At 36.4% G+C, this 19,799-nt stretch overlaps 1 protein-coding gene across 1 annotated transcript; it reads right to left on the bottom strand.

The window, feature by feature from the left end:
• Positions 1 to 5,570: 5,570 nt before the first annotated feature.
• LOC147520491 (protein FAR1-RELATED SEQUENCE 5-like) lies at positions 5,571 to 10,329 on the bottom strand. The gene is made up of 4 exons (XM_086594286.1): positions 9,936 to 10,329; positions 9,759 to 9,825; positions 6,083 to 6,137; positions 5,571 to 5,968 (listed from the first exon to the last, which is right to left on the bottom strand). Exons 3-4 carry the CDS (start codon positions 6,135 to 6,137, stop codon positions 5,571 to 5,573), a joined length of 453 nt encoding a protein of 150 aa, XP_086450412.1. The 5' UTR covers positions 9,759 to 9,825; positions 9,936 to 10,329.
• Positions 10,330 to 19,799: the final 9,470 nt, after the last annotated feature.

The raw sequence follows: 19,799 nt of genomic DNA on the forward strand, positions 1-19,799 counted from the left end.
ACTAACTTCATCCGAACGAAACCGATTTTTCAGAGCTTCAATTACTCGACTAAATCCAAACGATTTTCCGAAGCTATATAGAATTGTTTTGTTGCCTCAAGAGTTTCAAAACACATTCCCAAACATGGTGGTTTCATAATTTCCACTTCCACTTCAAACTCCGAGGTTGAACAGAGGAAGAAAATGCCACGTAGGTGCCGAAGGTGTCGCAAAAAGACTCGCATCGCAAATAAATGTGTCCACGCCAAAAATAAAACAAATAAACTAACGGTACAATAATACAAGATTGAATTCGTTGGTAGAAATCGAAAAATAAAATTGAAACATTAGCTCACCGAATCAGATTCTTCCTTCTCTCCGACTTCATCAATCAATATTGAGTCAGTCCATCTACAAGAAGAATAAAAATGTCAAAATTGTGGAAACAAGGGCATTGTGAACAAAGTATAGTAGCAACTACAACTCAAACAAATTGTTGTCCATTTAAGCAAGTCACAAGTGTAAATGAATAATAAGGCTAGTCGAGAAAAAATGCATAAGGAAATTCAAAATAGAGAAATTAATGAGAAATAGAGAAATAAGGAAATTCTCGATGTAATGTTTTGTTTATTTCGTTTTTGCTTTGCAAAATTTTGTTTTTATGAAATTTCGCTTTGGGATTTGAGCGCGGATCTGTTTTTTTTTCTCTTGAACGGTGCGGCCACACCGTTGACTAGGTCCCAAACGGTGTGGCCATGCCGCTTTGGGATTTGAGCTTGATAAAAATGGTGGTCTGTTTTTTCCCTCTTGAACGGTGTGATCATACCGCTTTGATTTAGTCCCAAAACGGTGTGGCCATGTCGCTTTGGGATTTGAGCAATGACAAACTAAAATGCCAGTTGTCGGAGGTAAAACTAGTACGCACTTGTGTTATGTTATGTTAGCTTGTGCTTTTTAGTCGGTGTTCTCATTGTCTTTTTCTATTCTACTTTGGCGGTTTTTGTATGTTTTCTCGGAAATACCAATACCCGACAAATTTTGTATTTGTTCTCCCGACAACTTGTAGGAACTTGTTTATCTTTATGTTTATGACAAAGAAAACTATTTAAGTTGTAGGAACTGCGGATGCCTTTTATTTAGTTTTTTATTTTCCTCGACGTAAACTATTAGAACAAACTACCAATCAAACTTATTCATTGTTATTAGAACAAACTACCAATCAAATTTATTCATTGTTACATCAACACAAGATTCTCAGAGCAAATAAATCGAGTCATAGTTACAGAGATAAGCACAAGTTCACCACAAGTTCATAACCAGAGTCATAGTTACATCGAGTCATAACCACAAGTTCACCACAAGTTGTTACCAAGATAAGCAAAATGGATTAACCAAGAAGTTCACAAAATGAATTAACCAAAGATAATTACATTCACCACAAGTTCACAAAAAACGCAATACAAAGAACTTGAAATCAACCACGACTCATCTAATTTTACAATGAAACTCGAATTTTTCGACAAACCATCGCCGCCAATTTCAAGTGTAATTTTGACTTTTTTATCTTTTTTGAAGACGAGGAAGAGGTGAGGTGGAAGAGCTTGAACTCGCTGCCAACTCAATGTTGCTCCTTAACCAAGCTAACAAAGTATCCAACCATTCAAAATCCTTCCCACACTCGGGTGCAATTCAAGAATTTTTCTGCCTTCATTTTCTCGCTTTTTCATTGTTGTGTTAACCTTTTCAACCTTAATTCAATCTTCTCAGATCTTAGATTCTCTAGAGGTACTAATGACGATGCTCTCTCGCGCCTTCCAACCATTGGAAGTCTCCGCCGTTTACAGTCAAAAATTTTTTCCCCAAGAGATTGGATTTGGCCTCGACCGCTTCGTGATCCTACTTCCATCCACGACATTTTCGAATGCAATAATACAACAACCAACAACATTTCTCTGATGAATGAGTGTTATCACCACACCTATTGCAATGCAGAGTTCTTTCCATCTACAAGAATAAAAATCCAAACAAACAAACATCCATTTAGCTACACTTGTCTAACAAACCAATAAAAAGAAAAACTACTTAATCTATTTGAACTAGGGACACAAGGACACCACTAATTAAAAATAAAACTATTTCTATTCTTTAGTTACACAACTAACTCTTGGGTTCAAGACCTTAAAAGTGTCTCTTTACAGATAAATAACTATGGAAGTGGCCATATGTCATATACAAAGTGTCCATGTTACTTAGCAAAAATCCAAAATTTGATTTTTGTCATCATCTCAAGTCGAAGATATCTCTTCTTGACACCTCTGATTGTATAACTATCCAAATCACCTTTTCCTTTGCAACTTCATCTCTAAAACGATTTAAGAATTAGCCTCACTTCACATTAGATATTCTAACTTCAACTTCCCAATTTTGTATCAACAACTCCTTTTTTTCATATAGACTTTAAAGAAGTAAAGCACGAGGTACTAAGTAAAAACTTCACAAGAAAAGGCTTCCATTAGCCTATAGTAAAAGTACATAGTCAAAAGAAGGGAAAACCAACCACATAAAGTATCTTCCCTGCAGAACCTTTTTACAAACAGGGGTCAAGTCTATTACCCTAGTCCAACTGGGTCAAGATCATGAAAGTATTTTGACACGAAGTTTGGTGAACATTTGGGGCTTTAAACCTAGTGTTAGAGGAGGCCTCACGGAAATATGGCTTAGAAGACTTTAAGATAAAATCAATGCAATCGATGTCATATGTCGTGACTTTGTACAAATTCCAAATTTCTTACAATGATTGTTAAGGTGAACTAAAGAGAAGAGGGTATTCCACACTCTTCATGGCAAATGTAACGAAAGAGATAAAGAGAGGCCCTCGGTTTCGCAAGAGAATCAAATGTCTTTCAAAACCAAAACATCGCAAGCTTCAAACACATTTCCACGTAAGTCCCCTCGATCCCACTAAATACAAAAGAAAGCCCATGCACAACCATAAAAGTGAGTTCTTCCCTACTTCACTTGTCCAACAAACCAATAAAAGTTGAGTTTTCCAATTTTATATAGAAAGTCGCTAAACCGAGATCCAAGAACAACTTAAAACCTAATGCACAATGCAGATGCATCTAAAAGCTTGTCAGAGCTCACAAAAGCATTACCGGAGACAAAGAGGAAAAAGTATACATATTTCGAGGGTGGCTCCTAACTCACTTCATTTCAAATGAGCTAATTGTTCTCAACTCGAAGAGTTCAAAACTCGACAAGTAGTTCAAAACTCGACAGTAGTTCAAAACTCGAAGAGTTCAACTTTGATCCTCGACAGAAGTTCAAAAACTCAACTCAAAACTCAAAAGAGTTCACCTAACTCTAACAGAAGTTCAAAAACTCGATAGAGTTCACCGCTCATAACTTCATTGCTTGATTTAATGATTTATTTATTTTGAATCATTCATCTTATAACAGAAAGTTCAAAACTTTGAACTCTTCAAGTTCGGTGAACTCGGAAAAGAGTTCAAAAACTCAACTCCGAAAAGAGTTCACCAACTCTAACAGAAGTTCAAAACTCCCAACTCCTCGAAGAGTTCAAAACTCTAACAGTTCACCTAACTCGACAGAAAGTTCAAAACTCTGAACTCGAAAAAGAGTTCAAAACTCAACTCCGAAAAGAGTTCACCTAACTCCGACAGAAGTTCAAAACTCTAAACTCGAAAGAGTTCAAAACTCGACAGAAAGTTCAAAAACTCAACTTGAAGAGTTCAAAACTCGACAGAGTTCACCAACTCGACAGAGTTCACCTAACTCCTCGACAGAGTTCACCGCTCATAACTTCATTGCTTGATTTAATGATTTATTTATTTTGAATCATTCATCTCTTTATAAATCCAATCAAGTAAACAAACAAAATATCTTCAATTAATAATTCAATCCCACTTTAAATGTTTATAAAGCAAACAAATATCAAACAAACCCATAGCAACGCCCAATTAGTTCCATAAAAAGAAGCAAAATTCCAATTTATGAACAACAAAAAATCTTGTTTGAATGGAAGAAACAAACCCAGGAAAATAAAGGTTTGACTTAAACCAAGCTTGAAACTTAAGATTGATTCACCAATGAACACCTTAATTCAACACAACAATGATTAAAAGAGAGAATGTAAACACTCCATTGTTTTCGAAAGTGAAACACTGATTTTTGGAGATAAGATTAAAAGAGAGAATGTAAACACAAACCTTAATTGTTTTCGAGTGTAGCCGTGTCCATCGATTTTTTGGAGATTGATTCAGAACACTGATTTTTTTTGGAGAAGAAGATAAACATCCGGTTTTTTTTATTTGAATCCTATTTCGATTGTTTATCACACTGATTGTCACAATGATTGTCACACCGAAATTGGAGGAGATTGTCACACGATTTTTTTTGGAGAAGAAGGTAAACATTTTCAAAATTTTGGTTTCAAAATTTTGTTTTCAAAATTCCGAAATTTTGGTTTTTCTCGAATTTCGCTTTTCAAAATTTCGAATTTCTCGGGCCGAGGATCATTGGTTGATGGGGAGATGAAAGATATAATCCTCTTTTTTCTCTTTCAACAATCCTCATCAAACACTTATCATTCTTCACTACAAACTCTCTAAGAGTTGTCGTAGATGTGAAAAAGTTCTTGTAAAACAAATTCATGCTTCCGTAACGCCCGGTGAGTCGTCTTGCGGCATAAAAGTATCCAAGTGATAAACTGGAGCCCATTTGTGTCGAATCTTGTACATCTCTTGAAGCCATTCATTCTCCTCCAACTTAAAACTAGACATCAATTCTGCCCACCTCCTTTCAAACACATCAGGAATAAATATTTGCGAATCTGTTGTTTGAATTCTTTTTGAATTTTGACTCCGATAATAATAATTTGGAAGTTTTTCAGGGAACTTCTTCATAATATGCCATAGGCAGAATGCATGTCAGTATTAGGGAATACCGCACCAATAGCTAGAGTCATAGCTCTATCTTGATCTGTGATAATTGCAGATGGGGCACGTCCCCATAGCTCCAAGCCAAGTCTCAAAACCCACCAAAAGAATCTTCGTTTCATCCAAAAGTAGTGCACAACCAAATTGGATTGATTGCATATGGTGGTTAACTCCAAGTAAAATGGGGCTTAATGGCATTTCATATACATTCTTTCCGATATGTGGTATCAAAGAAAACCACGCCACCAAAATATTGAAAGCGGTAATGCCGACCGACCATCTACCCAGAAAAATTAATGGCCCTTGCTTCATGATCCATCCAGATTGCATAAAAGAAATTAGGATCCTCTATACTTTTTTTCTTGAAAAATGAAGCACCGCTGGTAGCATCACCTCTCACCACGGTTTCTTGTATTCTTTTGAGGGGCCCAAATGGTTCCAACAATCCCTATCATCAAAACCAATTTGTAATTCGGTCAAGTATATCAACAACTTTATTCATGTGTACACCACCATCACTTAAATGAGTCAATCAACACCTTAGCTGCAGCAGGCATATTTCTATTAACAGGCATACGATTCTTTTGCGGACTAACTTGTTGTGATTGTGCTCGCTACTAAATTTCATCACTTTCAGATTCCACTATTTTGCTTTGTCACCCTCATTGAAGCAAGGCACCCACATTTAACTGTATTTGTGTTTCTTTTTCTCACTTCTTTCTCAGTTCCATCCACATTCTTATTTTTGCCTCCTCGATCTCTATAAACCCCAAATCGCGAGCAAGTCATTTGACAACTACTAACTTCATCCGAACGAGAAACTGATTTTTCAGAGCTTCGAATTACTGGACTAAATCCAAACGATTTTCCGTAAGCTATATAGAATTGTTTTGCTGCCTCAAGAGTTTCAAAACACATTCCCAAACATGGTGGCTTCACAATTTCCACTTCCACTTCAAACTCTGGAGGTTGAACAGAGGAAGAAAATGCCACAGAAGGTGCCGCAGAAGGTGTCGCAAAAGACTCTGGTACTGCAAATAAATGTGTCCACGTCAAAAATAAAACAAATAAACTAACACGGTACAATAATACAAGATTGAATCGTTGGTGTAGAAATCGAAAATAAAATTGAAACATTAGCTCACCTGAACCGTATTCTTCCTTCTCTCCGACTTCATCAATCAATATTGAGTCGTCCATCTACAGTAACAAAAAATGTCAAAATTGTGGAAACAAGGGCATTGTGAACAAAGTATAGTAGCAACTACAACTCAAACAAATTGTTGTCCATTTAAGCAAGTCACAAGTGTAAATGTATAATAAGGCTAGTCGAGAAAATGCATAAGGAAATTCAAAATAGAGAAATTAATGAGAAATAGAGAAATAAGGAAATTCTCGATGTAATGTTTTGTTTATTTCGTGTTTTTTGCTTTGCAAAATTTTGTTTTTATGAAATTTCGTTTGGGATTTGAGCGTGGATCTGTTTTTTTTCTCTCTTGAACGGTGCGGCCACACCGTTTTCACTAGGTCCCAAACGGTGTGGCCATGCCGTTTGGGATTTGAGCTTGATAAAAATGGTGGTCTGTTTTTTTCCCTCTTGAACGGTGTGATCATACCGTTTGGATTTAGTCCCAAACGGTGTGGCCATGTCGTTTGGGATTTGAGCAATGACAAACTAAAATGCGCAAGTTGTCGGAGTGTAAAACTAGTACAGACTTGTGTTATGTTATGTTAGCTTGTGCTTTTTAGTCGGTGTTCTCATTGTCTTTTTTCTATTCTACTTGCGGTTTTTTTTGTATGTTTCTGTGAAATACCAATACTCTGACAGCTTGTACTTGTTCTCTGACAGCTTGTAGGAACTTGTTTATCTTTATGTTTATGACAGCAAAACTATTTAAGTTGTAGGAACTGTGACAGCTTTTATTTAGTTTTTATTTTCTGACAGAAACTATTAGAACAAACTACCAATCAAACTTATTCATTGTTATTAGAACAAACTACCAATCAAATTTATTCATTGTTACATCAACACAAGATTCTGTAGCAAATAAATCAGAGTCATAGTTACAGTAGATAAGCACAAGTTCACCACAAGTTCATAACCAGAGTCATAGTTACATCAGAGTCATAACCACAAGTTCACCACAAGTTGTTACCAAGATAAGCAAAATGGATTAACCAAAGAAGTTCACAAAATGAATTAACCAAAGATAATTACATTCACCACAAGTTCACAAAAACGCAATACAAAGAACTTGAAATCAACCACGCACTCATCTAATTTTACAATGAAACTCGAATTCTTTCGACAAACCATCGTCGTCAATTTCAAGTGTAATTTTGACTTTTTTATCTTTTTTTGAAGACGAGGAAGAGGTGAGTGTGGAAGAGCTTGAACTCGCTGCCAACTCAATGTTGCTCCTTAACCAAGCTAACAAAGTATCCAACCATTCAAAATCCTTCCCACACTCGGTGCAATTCAAGAATTTTCTGCCTTCATTTTCCGTTTTCTTCATTGTTGTGTTAACCTTTTCAACCCCGCAAGCAATTCAACCTGCCTGTGATCTTAGATTCTCTAGAGGTACTAATGACGATGCTCTCGCCTTCCAACCATTGGAAGTCTCGCAATGACAGTCAAAAATTTTTTCCCAAGAGATTGGATTTGGCTCATTTGTTTCGTGATCCTACTTCCAACGACATTTTCGAATGCAACAAGGCGTAGACAACCAACAACATTTCTCTCGATGAATGAGTGTTATCACCACACCTATTGCCAGAGTTCTTTCCATCTACAGAATAACAAAAAATCCAAACAAACAAACATCCATTTAGCTACACTTGTCTAACAAACCAATAAAAAGAAAACTACGACCTATTTGAACTAGGACACAAGGACACCTAACTAATTAAAAATAAAACTATTTCTATTCTTTAGTTACACAACTAACTCTTGGGTTCAAGACCTTAAAAAGTGTCTCTTTACAGATAAATAACTATGGAAGTGGCCATATGTCATATACAAAGTGTCCATGTTACTTAGCAAAAATCCAAAATTTGATTTTTGTCATCACTCCGAAGCTGAAGATATCTCTTCTTGGACACCTCTGATTGTATAACTATCCAAATCACCTTTTCCTTTGCAACTTCATCTCTAAAACGTATTTAAGAATTAGCCTCACGCCTTCACATTAGATATTCTAACTTCAACTTCCCAATTTTGTATCAACAACTCCTTTTTTCATATAGACTTTAAAGAAGTAAAGTACGAGGTACTAAGTAAAACTTCACAGTAAAAGGCTTCCATTAGCCTATAGTAAAAGTACATAGTCAAAAGAAGGGAAAACCAACCACATAAAGTATCTTCCCTGCAAGTAACCTTTACAAACGGGGGTCAAGTCTATTACCCTAGTCCAACTGGGTCAAGACTCATGAAAGTATTTTGACACGAGTTTGGTGAACATTTGGGCTTTAAACCTAGTGTTAGAGGAGGCCCCATGGAAATATGGCTTAGAAGACTTAAGATAAAATCAATGCAATCGATGTCATATGTCGTACTTTGTACAAATTCCAGCCTCTTACAATGATTGTTAAGGTGAACTAAAGAGAAGAGGGTATTCCACTCTCTTCATGGCAACAGAATCGAAAGAGATAAAGAGAGGCCTCGGTTTTCGCAAGAGAATCAAATGTCTTTCAAAACCAAAACATCGCAAGCTTCAAACACATTTCCACGTAAGTCCCTGATCCGACTAAATACAAAAGAAAGCCCATGCACAACCATAAAAGTGAGTTCTTCCCTACTTCACTTGTCCAACAAACCAATAAAAAGTTGAGTTTTCCAATTTTATATAGAAAGTCGCTAAACCGAGAGATCCAAGAACAACTTAAAAACCTAATCGCACAATGCAGATGCATCTAAAAGCTTGTTGTAGCTCACAGGCAGACACGCTGGAGACAAAGAGGAAAAAGTATACATATTTCGAGGGTGGCTCCTAACTCACTTCATTTCAAATGAGCCAATTCTGTTAACTCTGAACTCTGACAGAGTTCAAAACTCTGACAGAGTAGTTCAAAACTCTGAAAGAGTTCACCGAACTCGACGAGTTCAAAACTCAACTCGAAGAGTTCACCGAACTCTAACAGAGTTCAAAACTCTGATAGAGTTCACCGTTCATAACTTCATTGCTTGATTTAATGATTTATTTATTTTGAATCATTCATCTCTTATAACAGAGTTCAAAACTTTGAACTCTTTCGAGTTCGGTGAACTCGAAAAGAGTTCAAAACTCTGAATCCTCGAAAGAGTTCACCGAACTCGGCAGAAGTTCACCGAACTCGAACTCGAAAAGAGTTCAAAACTCTAACAGAGTTCACCGAACTCGACAGAAAGTTCAAAACTCGAACTTCGAAAGAGTTCAAAACTCGAACTCGAAGAGTTCACGAACTCCTCGACAGAGTTCAAAACTCTAAACTCCGAAAAGAGTTCAAAACTCGACAGAAAGTTCAAAACTCGAACTCGAAAGAGTTCAAAACTCGATAGAGTTCACCGAACTCGACAGAGTTCACCTAACTCCTCGGCAGAGTTCACCGCTCATAACTTCATTGCTTGATTTAATGATTTATTTATTTTGAATCATTCATCTCTTATAAATCCAATCAAGTAAACAAACAAAATATCTTCAATTAATAATTCAATCCCACTTAAATGTTTATAAAGCAAACAAATATCAAACAAACCCATAGCAACGCCAATTAGTTCCATAAAAAAGAAGCAAAATTCCAATTTATGAACAACAAAATCTTGTTTGAATGGAAGAAACAAACCTGTGAAAATAAAGGTTGCTCCGACTTAAACCAAGCTTGAAACGAAGATTGATTCGTCAATGAACACCTTAATTCAACACAACAATGATTAAAAGAGAGAATGTAAACACTGATTGTTTTCGAGTGAAACACTGATTTTTTGGAGATAAGATTAAAAGAGAGAATGTAAACACAAACCTTAATTGTTTTCGGAGAGTGTAGCTGTGTCCACTGATTTTTTTTGGAGATTGATTCGTAAACACTGATTTTTTTTGGAGAAGAAGATAAACATTCGATTTTTTATTTGAATCCTATTTCGATTGTTTATCACACTGATTGTCACAATGATTGTCACACTGAAATTGGAGGAGATTGTCACACTGATTTTTTTTGGAGAAGAAGGTAAACATTTCAAAATTTTGGTTTCAAAATTTTTGTTTTCAAAATTCCGGAAATTTTGGTTTTTCTGGAATTTCGTTTTTCAAAATTTCTGGAATTTCTGTTGGCCGTAGGATCAGTTGGGTTGATGGGGAGATGAAAGGTGTGGATCGGCTGTGTCCACAATGTGGCTACAGTACCTGTGGCTGTATCCTAACCCAAATATATATATGTTAAAAATTAAAAATAAGACTCTTTGTCACTTTTTTGAAGACGCTCTAAATAATAGTTTCTCAAGTTTGGTGCTTTTGCTTCCGCTCGACGATCTGGTGAATATGGGCATAGTACATTAGTGTGTGTGCGCTGTAATACAACTGAAGTGTCATTTTGATACGTAGTTGGATAAAATAGAGTTCTCCATGGCCTATAAGAGCATCTCTAGGTGGTGGTAACATACTTTTCATATTTGAAGAAAAAATATGAAGAAACTGGTCGCAAATTTCATTCGCAAATTTGGAATAGGAATACTTTGCGTGACATTGATATTGTCACGCGACATTACCAATGTCGCTTCCAAGTTGGAAAAAAAACCTCATGCGACATTCCCACTGTCGCACCAAATTAAAAAGGTAAAAAAAAATAACTCGCGTGACATTAGTAGTGGTGCGCGACACTGGTGCTGGTAAAAAAAAATAAAATTGGAGCGACATTGGGGGCGACATTACCAATAATCAAGATCTTGCATCTGCATCCAAATTACCAAATTTGCGAACAAAAATACAAACAAGCAGGTGATGCGACCGGATTTGCTACTACCTAGAGATGGAATTTCGGCAAATTCCGATGCATTCTTTTAAATTTGAAGGATGCGACCAAATATAAAACCACCTAGATATGCTCTAAGTCTGTAACTATCCAAGCGATCTTGTATCAGTGAATTGCTCTTTGTATTCAACGCGTGTTACATAAAAGATTTGAGATCACTTAACTGAGTTCTAGTGGATACCGTGAGGCAATATATAAGTTTAACCTTGGACTTAATTCTTACATACACTGATTTGAATGTTGAATTGCATAAAATATAGCCATGTGCTATCGTTGATTTTATTAGTAATTGATTGATCCTACTGTTTTGGGATGTCACGTAGAAGTTAGAACATTCCCGTTATCAGTCAAGTTTCATCAACACCCATTAGGGTAAGTTCCAAGTGAAATTAACAAGGAAGCCTTACCGTGGTGATTTCAAGTAGAAGAATAAGAGATTACAGCAAAAGCTCAATAATATTATCGCCATAAATTTAAAATTAGGCTGATGTCATCATTTTTTACTTATAATTTCGGTTTAAAGACATATTTCGTTAATAATTTCGGCCCAAGAACAAACTGGATTGACGTCATCATATGAAAATTTAAATTTACATAATATTTTACATATGCAAATTTAAATTAATACAGTCACGTTAGCCTTTGTTTTTGGACTTAAACTTGGGAAGGTGAAATTAAAATTCAAGTGGACTTGGGAAAATTTTGTTGAAAATTAGGCTCCAAGACCAATTAATTAGCCTAAATGTTGACACAGCAATCACTAGAGAATGCTAAGGGCTCAGCCAGTTTGAGATTTGTTTTGAGTTTTGACGTACGAGCTAATCTGTAGAGATTACTGGACTAAGGGAGTAGAGACCAGCATATATACTAGTCATGGGGGGCATCTGTTCACAAGTTCACAACTTTTTATTTTTTTGTTTTTTTGATAAAATCTTTATAGATATATTTATATTAAAACATGCATAATAGCATCCGGAGAATACATATAAACGTTCTTTGGCCCATATGATCTAGCCCAGTCAGTCAAACTCATTGGCCAAGAGTTTCCAGTTACAGAAGTGGTTCTAAAATAAAAAAACGAAAAATAACTTAAAGAGGCATGAGTACTTTCTAGAATAGCATTCCAGGTCCAATTTGAATTCTTTTCAGGCTCCGTCAAAATCCTAGTAACTTCTTTACTGGTGCCTTCAAAAGTAGCTTCCAACAGATGCTTCTGCCTGGCCAAATTCACTGCAAACTCAGCTACTAACAAATGTGCTTCATTATTTAATAAAACTCTACTTTGTTGCTACAATACATTCTCCATTCCAGTCTCTAATAATCACAGCAGACACATTTGTTTTCTTAGCACACGTAAACAAACCAGTGTAATTAACTTTAACCTTTCGAAGGGAGGAGCAACCCAATTCTCCTCTATGCAAAGTAAAACAACATCAAGAGAGATGTGAGATAGGTCACTATCTACAGTCGTCCACTTTTGCCAAGCAAAGAAAGCTTTCTCTAAGACAGAGATAAAGTTAGGTTTCATAAAACTAAACCTACACTCATTTCGATGCCACCATATATTGTACATAAGAGAGAAAACATATAGAGATAAATGTTCATAACTGCTATCTCTACTACTAAAGTAATTAACCAAATTTTGTGTTACAAAAGCATCACAATCTACCCTTAAACCCAGCCAAGAGGAGAACCAAAGCCTTGTGTCCAAGCACAAGTAAAGAAGAGATATTGGAAGTCCTCAACATGATAATTGCAGAAAACACAGCAGTTATCCACATGAACATGGTGTTGCTCAAGAGTAGCTCCAGTAGATAAGAGATTGTTTGCAATTTTCCATAGAAAAAGTTTCATTCTTGCAGGAATTTTCAACTTCCAAATAATCATAAAATCATATGAATGTTGAGCAAAAGAACATTGGCCAAGATTACTTTCCAGCGCTCTAATAAAATTGAACCCAGATTTCACAAAAAATCTTCCATTAATTGCAGGGTTCCATATCAACTTATCTGAAGAAGATGGCCTAGCATTGATACTCACAATAGAGTTTAGAACTAGACTAGGAACCAAAGCACTGAGTCCCATCCAATCCCAAGAACCATCAGGATTAATGAACTCATTAACAAGAAGATTAAGATCCACCAAAGGTGGCAGAGGCACAACCATATCAATTAGAGAGCATGGTTTATCCATCACTTTAATCCATTGATCAGTCCAGAATTTTATAGAGGCACCATCCCCAATACTCTAGATATCCCCCAATTCTGCAAATCTCTTAACTTTTTGTAAACCTCTGCATATAGGAGGCACCCCAGAGGAGGGGTCAGCATGATTATGAAGAGCCAGATCTTTCTCATACTTGGCAAGCATAAGATCACTCCATAAAGATTTCTCAGAGACAGCCTTCCACAAGAGTTTACACAGCAGAGCTAGATTAAAGAGATGAGAATCTCTAAACCCTAACCACCCCATAAGCTTTAGGCATACATAACTTTTCCCAGGTGCATAAATGAATAGCATTACTATCAGCATCATTCCACCAGAAATTACGACAAGCTTTTTCCATTTTAGAGGTGATATCAAGAGGTAGATAAAAGGCAGACATGAAGTAAATAGGTTTTGCCTGTGCAACAGCCTTAACTAGGGTAGTCTTACCTGCCTATGAAAGCAGTTTTCCTTGCCAATTTGAGACAGCCCATCGAACCTTATCCAAAAGAAAGTTGAAGTCCTAAATTTTTTATGTCGAGAAAATAATGGGAGAACCCAAGTATTTGTTGTATGCGAATAAAGAAAACAATAAGAGACAAGGACAGAAGTAACAGGTAATAACCAAGTAGGGGTGCAAGTGGATATCCAAATATTCGAATCCGATTTGAATTTGTATTCGAAAAATCGGATATTATCCGAAAATTTCGGATTCGATTCGATTCGGATTTTTTTTTATGTCCGAACTAGTTTTCGATAATGGATTCGATCTTGCCATATCCGCGATCGATAATATCCGATCCGATTTAAAAAATTAATAGTTATTATATATAATTAATTTATTCATTTTTTATTGTATAAATATTATATAAAATCATAAACTAATAATATAAAACTATAATAACAAAATAATAATAATAAATGACAAATATATATATATCTATACTAGTTTTTATAGTGGTAAAATGAATTATTCAAAGCAAATAAAATTTTAATTAATTTTAATTTTCGGATCGGATATTATCCGATATCCGTTTCGGATATCCGAAATCGGATTCGGATAATTTTTTTAATATCCGTCGGATTCGGATATCGGTATAAATTTTTGGATTCAGATTCGGATACAGGCATATCCGCATCCGAACCTATCCGTTTGCACCCCTATAACCAAGGCGTGGATTAGGCTGTCCTTAAGGAAAGATTTCGCCCCTTCTAATGGTGCAGAAAGGCAGCAGTGGCGTCTTCCTCACATGATTCAATGGTTAACAGCAGTCTAACTTTGCACTAGAACAGACTACTCTCTAGAACAGAAATATAACTCTCTCTGGCGGCTGATGACAGGAAGAAGAGAAGAAAAATAGGATGAGGTCAAATTCTATTTCTCTGATTTGGTGTGGGGTGAAGGTCTGTCTTTGGTATTCATGAGTTCTGATGAAGTGATTCTCTATGTCTAGATTGGATCCTCTCTATGGACGCATAGACCTCAATATATAGAGGAAGGTAGTCGGTTTTCCAGATGGGAGAAGGACTCATCCTCAAACTCAAAGTCAGTTTTACAAACAGATAAGTAAGTAGAAACCAACTAGAGATAGGACACCGAAATTTGCTGCAAAAGCAAAACAAGTTTAGGCTTTTAGTTAGCCACTACCCACTAGACAGTAAGCCCAAGCCTGACCCAACACACGGCGACTTCGGATTGGGCGGGTAATGGTGTCGCGATGACTTTGGGTGAGTCCTCCCTCCTAACAAAAAGCATTTGTACCCTAAGGGAATTTTTATGGTAGAGGAATTCCTCATATACCTCACTTGCTAGTGGTGGTTAACCAATGTGGGACTATCCACAATATACTAAAGTGGAGAGAACACACTTAGTTCATCTCCTCTACTTTGCACACACACACACTAGTATTTCGAAATACTCATAGAGATTCCAACAATCCCCCACTATTTTGGAATAGGATATTACAAAAGAAATGGGTTAACGAAATGCAAGAGAGAATCGAAAAAACAATGCATAAGATACTGGTGCTTTACGGGCTTGAACCAGTCATAGGGTAACATGTCTTATAATACGTGAAAGTAGTTGATTAAAAAATCTTTGAACCAACATTCCCTTATAGTAAAATAGATCACATGCACCCACATTTCTCTTTCATTATATGCCTATTATGCGGTGTTGCGCTTTTTGGCCCCTGCGCTGCCTGTGTTCCATGAATGCTCTAGAGTACTTGCCTGAATACTCATAAGAACCGACCCAGTTCTACATTCACGTAGGTGGATATCCATCAAGTGTACATTGTAGTTAAAATACACTATCTCATAACCAAAATAATGGACTATGGATTCCAATAAGAGTAAAATAACTTATCCTTTCTCATTGCAATTTAAGTTATACAAAGTATACAAAAAATGTTATCTAGTCATAGGGTGGGACGTCTAAAAAAAAGACAATAGCATACCAGAGCGACGAGGTGACTTGTTTTTCCCTTTGAACCTACTTCATGAGATCTCTAATCACATAGGTGGGGTTGCCGTCAGTGTCGCCCTCTATCTAAGGAAAAAGTCCCATCCCCCTTGACATTTCAACCACTTGTCTCCTGTTAAGCGGTTTTGTCAGAGGATCGACCAAATTTAACTCTGACCTCACATAATCTAGAGCCACAACTCCAGATTCCAGCAACTGCTTTATAGACTGAAGTTTCAAACGGATATGCCTGTTTTTCCCATTATACAATTTGCTCTTTGCCTTTGCTATTGCAGCCTGACAGTCACAATGCATAGGTACAGCTGGAGGCGGTTTTGTACCAATAGGAAGATCTGCCAAGAGATTTCTAAGCCACTCAACCTTAGCACTTGCTTTATCTAAAGCAATAAGCTCGGACTCCATGGTTGAACGAGCTATCAAGGTTTGCTTAGAAGATTTCCAAGCGACTGCACCTCCACCAAAGGTGAAAATATAACCACTAGTGGACTTGATATCATGAGAATCAGATATCCAGTTTGCATCACAATAACTCTCTATCACAGGTGGAGTTTGTCTAAAATGTATGCCGTAATTTATTGTTCCTCTCAAGTACTTGGCTAGTCTCTCTAACGCACTCCAATGTTCCTTGCTAGGACAATGAGTGTATTTGCTCAACCTGCTAACTGCATAAGCAATGTCAGGTCTAATATAATTCATCAAGTACATGAGACTACCAATAATTTGGGCATATTTAGACTGAAGGACACTATGTTAAGCATTTTTCTGAAGTTCACTAGTTGCCTCATAAGGTGTCGACATAGATTTACTATCATAAAAGTTAAACTTCTTTAAAAACTTCTCAACATAATGCTCTTGTGATAGTGTATAGCCATCATTGTTTCTGATGATTTTGATTTCAAGAATCATATCAGCTTCTTCCAAATTTTTCATTTCAAATTGGAAGGATAAGAACATCTTGGTGTTTCTCACAACATCAAGGCTAGGGCTCATGATTAATATATCATCCACATATAGACAGATAATCACATATGTATTCACTTCAAAAGATTTAAAGTAAATACATTTATCAGCATCATTTATTTGATATCCATTGGACATCGTGACACTGTCAAGCTTTTCATGCCATTGTTTTGGCGCTTGTTTCAACCCATATAAAGACTTAACTAACTTGCATACCTTTTGCTCATTCCCTGGTACTATAGTACCCTCCGGCTGCATCATATATATTTCTTCATCAAGATCACTATTCAAAAATACAGTTTTTACATCCATTTGATGAATAAATAAATTATGAATAGCAGCTAGAGCCATTAGAACTCTTATAGAAGAAATCCTAGTTATAGGAGCATAAGTATCAAAATATTCAATGCCTTTTTTATGGGAGAACCCCTTGACTACTAGTCTAGCATTATATTTATCAATGGAACCATCTAGCTTCAGTTTCTTTTTGAAGATCCACTTGTAACGTATAGGTTTCGTCCCAGGAGGTAGATCAACTATCTCCTATGTGTGATTAGATATAATTGAATCTAGTTATGAGTTTATAGCATCTTTCTAGAAAGGTGCATCTCGAGAACTGATTGCCTCATTATACGTCACAGGATCATCATAAAAAAGAAACGTATAAAAGTCATCACCAAAATTGGTGGATTTTCTGTCTCTTTTACTCTTCCGAATATCTTGTTCAGAAATTTCAGGATCTGTTGATTGTTGTTCACTAGGAGCAACCAACCTCTCAATGCCAATTTTCAAAGAAAACAAATTCTCAAAGAAATCAGCATTTTTACTCTCTATAATAGTGTTAGCATCGACAAGGTTATTATCAGATTTTACTACTAAAAATCTATATACAGCACTATTATGAACATAACCAATGAACATACAATCAACAGTTCTAGGTCCCACTTTTCTCTTTTTAGGTTCGTTCACAAGAACCTTTGCAAGACACCCCCAAATTTTGAAGTATTTTAGGTTAGGTACATGACCTTTCCATAATTCATATGGTGTCTTATTCCCTGTTTTCTTGTTGGGTATCCTATTCTGTATATGGCAAGCAGATAGGATTGCTTCCCCATAAGTTCAGGGAAGCTCTAGAACTTACAAGCATAACATTCATCATCTCTTTTAGTGTTCTGTTTTTTCCATTTGGCTACTCCATTTGACTCAGGAGAGTATGGTGGAGTAGTCTCATGAATAATGTCGTTCTTGTCACAAAAGTCCTGGAAGGGGTTAGACACATATTCTCCACTCCTATCAGACCGAAGTATTTTAATCTTACAGTTAAGCTGGTTTTCAACTTCAGCTTTGTACTTGAGAAACATCTCACCTGCCTCATGTTTGTTTCTAAGTAAATATACCATGGTGTATTTAGAGAAGTCATCTATGAATGTAATATAATAAAACTTCCCCCCCTCTAGACATGGTACTTCTGAATTCACCCAAATTCGTATGAATAAGAGTTAGCAATCCAGTTTTATCTCTAGAAACAATTTTGCAAGGTTTCTTTGTGGCTTTAGTCTCAGCACATATCTCACATTTATCATTAGAAAAATCAGAAATATCAGACAATAAACCACATGCTTTCATTCTTTTCATATACTGAACATTCACATGTCCTAGTCTACCATGTCATATATTAAAAGAGTCAAGCAAGTAAGCAGAAACAGATTCATTCTTATTAATAATAATGTTGTCAAGTACATTCAACATGAAAAGACCACTGTTATTATAATAACCTTTCCCAACAAAACCCTCATTCTTCATCAGAACGAACTTGTCACTCTCAAAAGTCACCTTGATGCTAGTTTTTCCCTAGTAAGGACACAGAAATCAGATTCGAGGAATCTCAGGAACATGAAGAACATTACTAAGTGAAAGGGTTTTCCCTGAAGTTAACTTCAGAAGAATCTTGCATGTTCCCTCAACAAGAATAGACCTTGAGTCACCCATATAGACCTTTTTATCTTTCACTAGTATGTAGTCTGAGAAGGCTTCAACATCACCACAGACGTGGCGGGTGGCACTAGAATCTAGTACCCAGTTATTCTTCCCAGTGGCCATGAACACTTGTGACACCACAGCAAGAATAATATCATCTCCCTCAACTATATTCGTATTGAGAGGATCATCAGTGTCTTTCTTGTGCCTGCACTGAAAAGCCCTATGTCCAGGTTTACCACAAACATAACAATTTCCATTGCCAGTACCACTCCTTTTAAAAGAAGTGTCTTTGCCATTGAAATTCTTATTTTTGTTGTACTTCTGCTTTTTAGAGGTTTTGTTAGATTTGTTGGGATTACCTTCAATGATATTGGCTTTAGAATGGAATTCCTTAGACAACACATCATCACGAGTCTTGTTTTTTTCCTCTATGTGAATGTGAATGTGAATGATCACATCCTCAAGAGTCATCTGCTTGCGCTTATGCTTCATACTATTTTTATAGTGTTTCCAAGACTCGGGGAGTTTCTCAATCAAACATCCAGCAACAAAGATTTCGGGTAAATTAATACCCTCAGTTTTCAAATCATTAATCAGCACATGAAAATCATGGATTTGAGACGTAACATCTCTATCCTCTCTCGATCTGGAACTTTAGAAAAGTCTCAATAGCATATTTCGAAAGTCACGAGCATCCTCTATTATGTATTTTTGTTCAAACTCTCCCATATATCATGTGCATTCTTATTTGAACAATAAATATCAAAAATTTTCATCGACAAGGTACTCAAAATAGCATGACGACATACCTTATTCCCATTGAGCCAAAGCGACTTGATTTTTCGAAATCATTAGAACCTCTCCACGCGTCAGTATCGTGAGATACTTTGCATAATTGAGTACATCTAGGGTTGTGAACATCCTTTCTCTCCATCACTTGAAGTGTGAACCGTTGAAGGATTCAATCTTTGACACATTGGGTAAGTTGCGAGCATTCAATAGAGGTGCAACATCTCTCATAGTCGAAGTAACTTCCATGACTCCAGAATTGGTTTCTTTGATCGGCGTGGTGTCTGCTGGTGTAGACATCTTGTTCTTTCCTTATTAAGATTGTTGTATGCGAATAAATAAAACAATAAGAGACAAGGACAGAAGTAAAAGGTAATAACCAAGGCGTGGATTAGGCTATCCTGAAGGAAAGATTTCGCCCCTTCCAATGGTGCAGAAAG

The sequence above is a fragment of the Coptis chinensis genome, chromosome 2 (genome assembly GCF_015680905.1).
Source record: "Coptis chinensis isolate HL-2020 chromosome 2, ASM1568090v1, whole genome shotgun sequence".
In the NCBI taxonomy this organism is placed as follows: domain Eukaryota; kingdom Viridiplantae; phylum Streptophyta; class Magnoliopsida; order Ranunculales; family Ranunculaceae; genus Coptis; species Coptis chinensis.

Bases quoted from the DNA above. Each gene is read 5' to 3' on its own strand.
- LOC147520491 (XM_086594286.1), bottom strand. From the start codon at position 6,137: ATGGACGACTCAATATTGATTGATGAAGTCGGAGAGAAGGAAGAATAC. The intron at 5,969-6,082 runs GTGAGCTAATGT...ATTTATTTGCAG, and splicing joins GAAGGAAGAATACGGTTCAG to TACCAGAGTCTTTTGCGACA.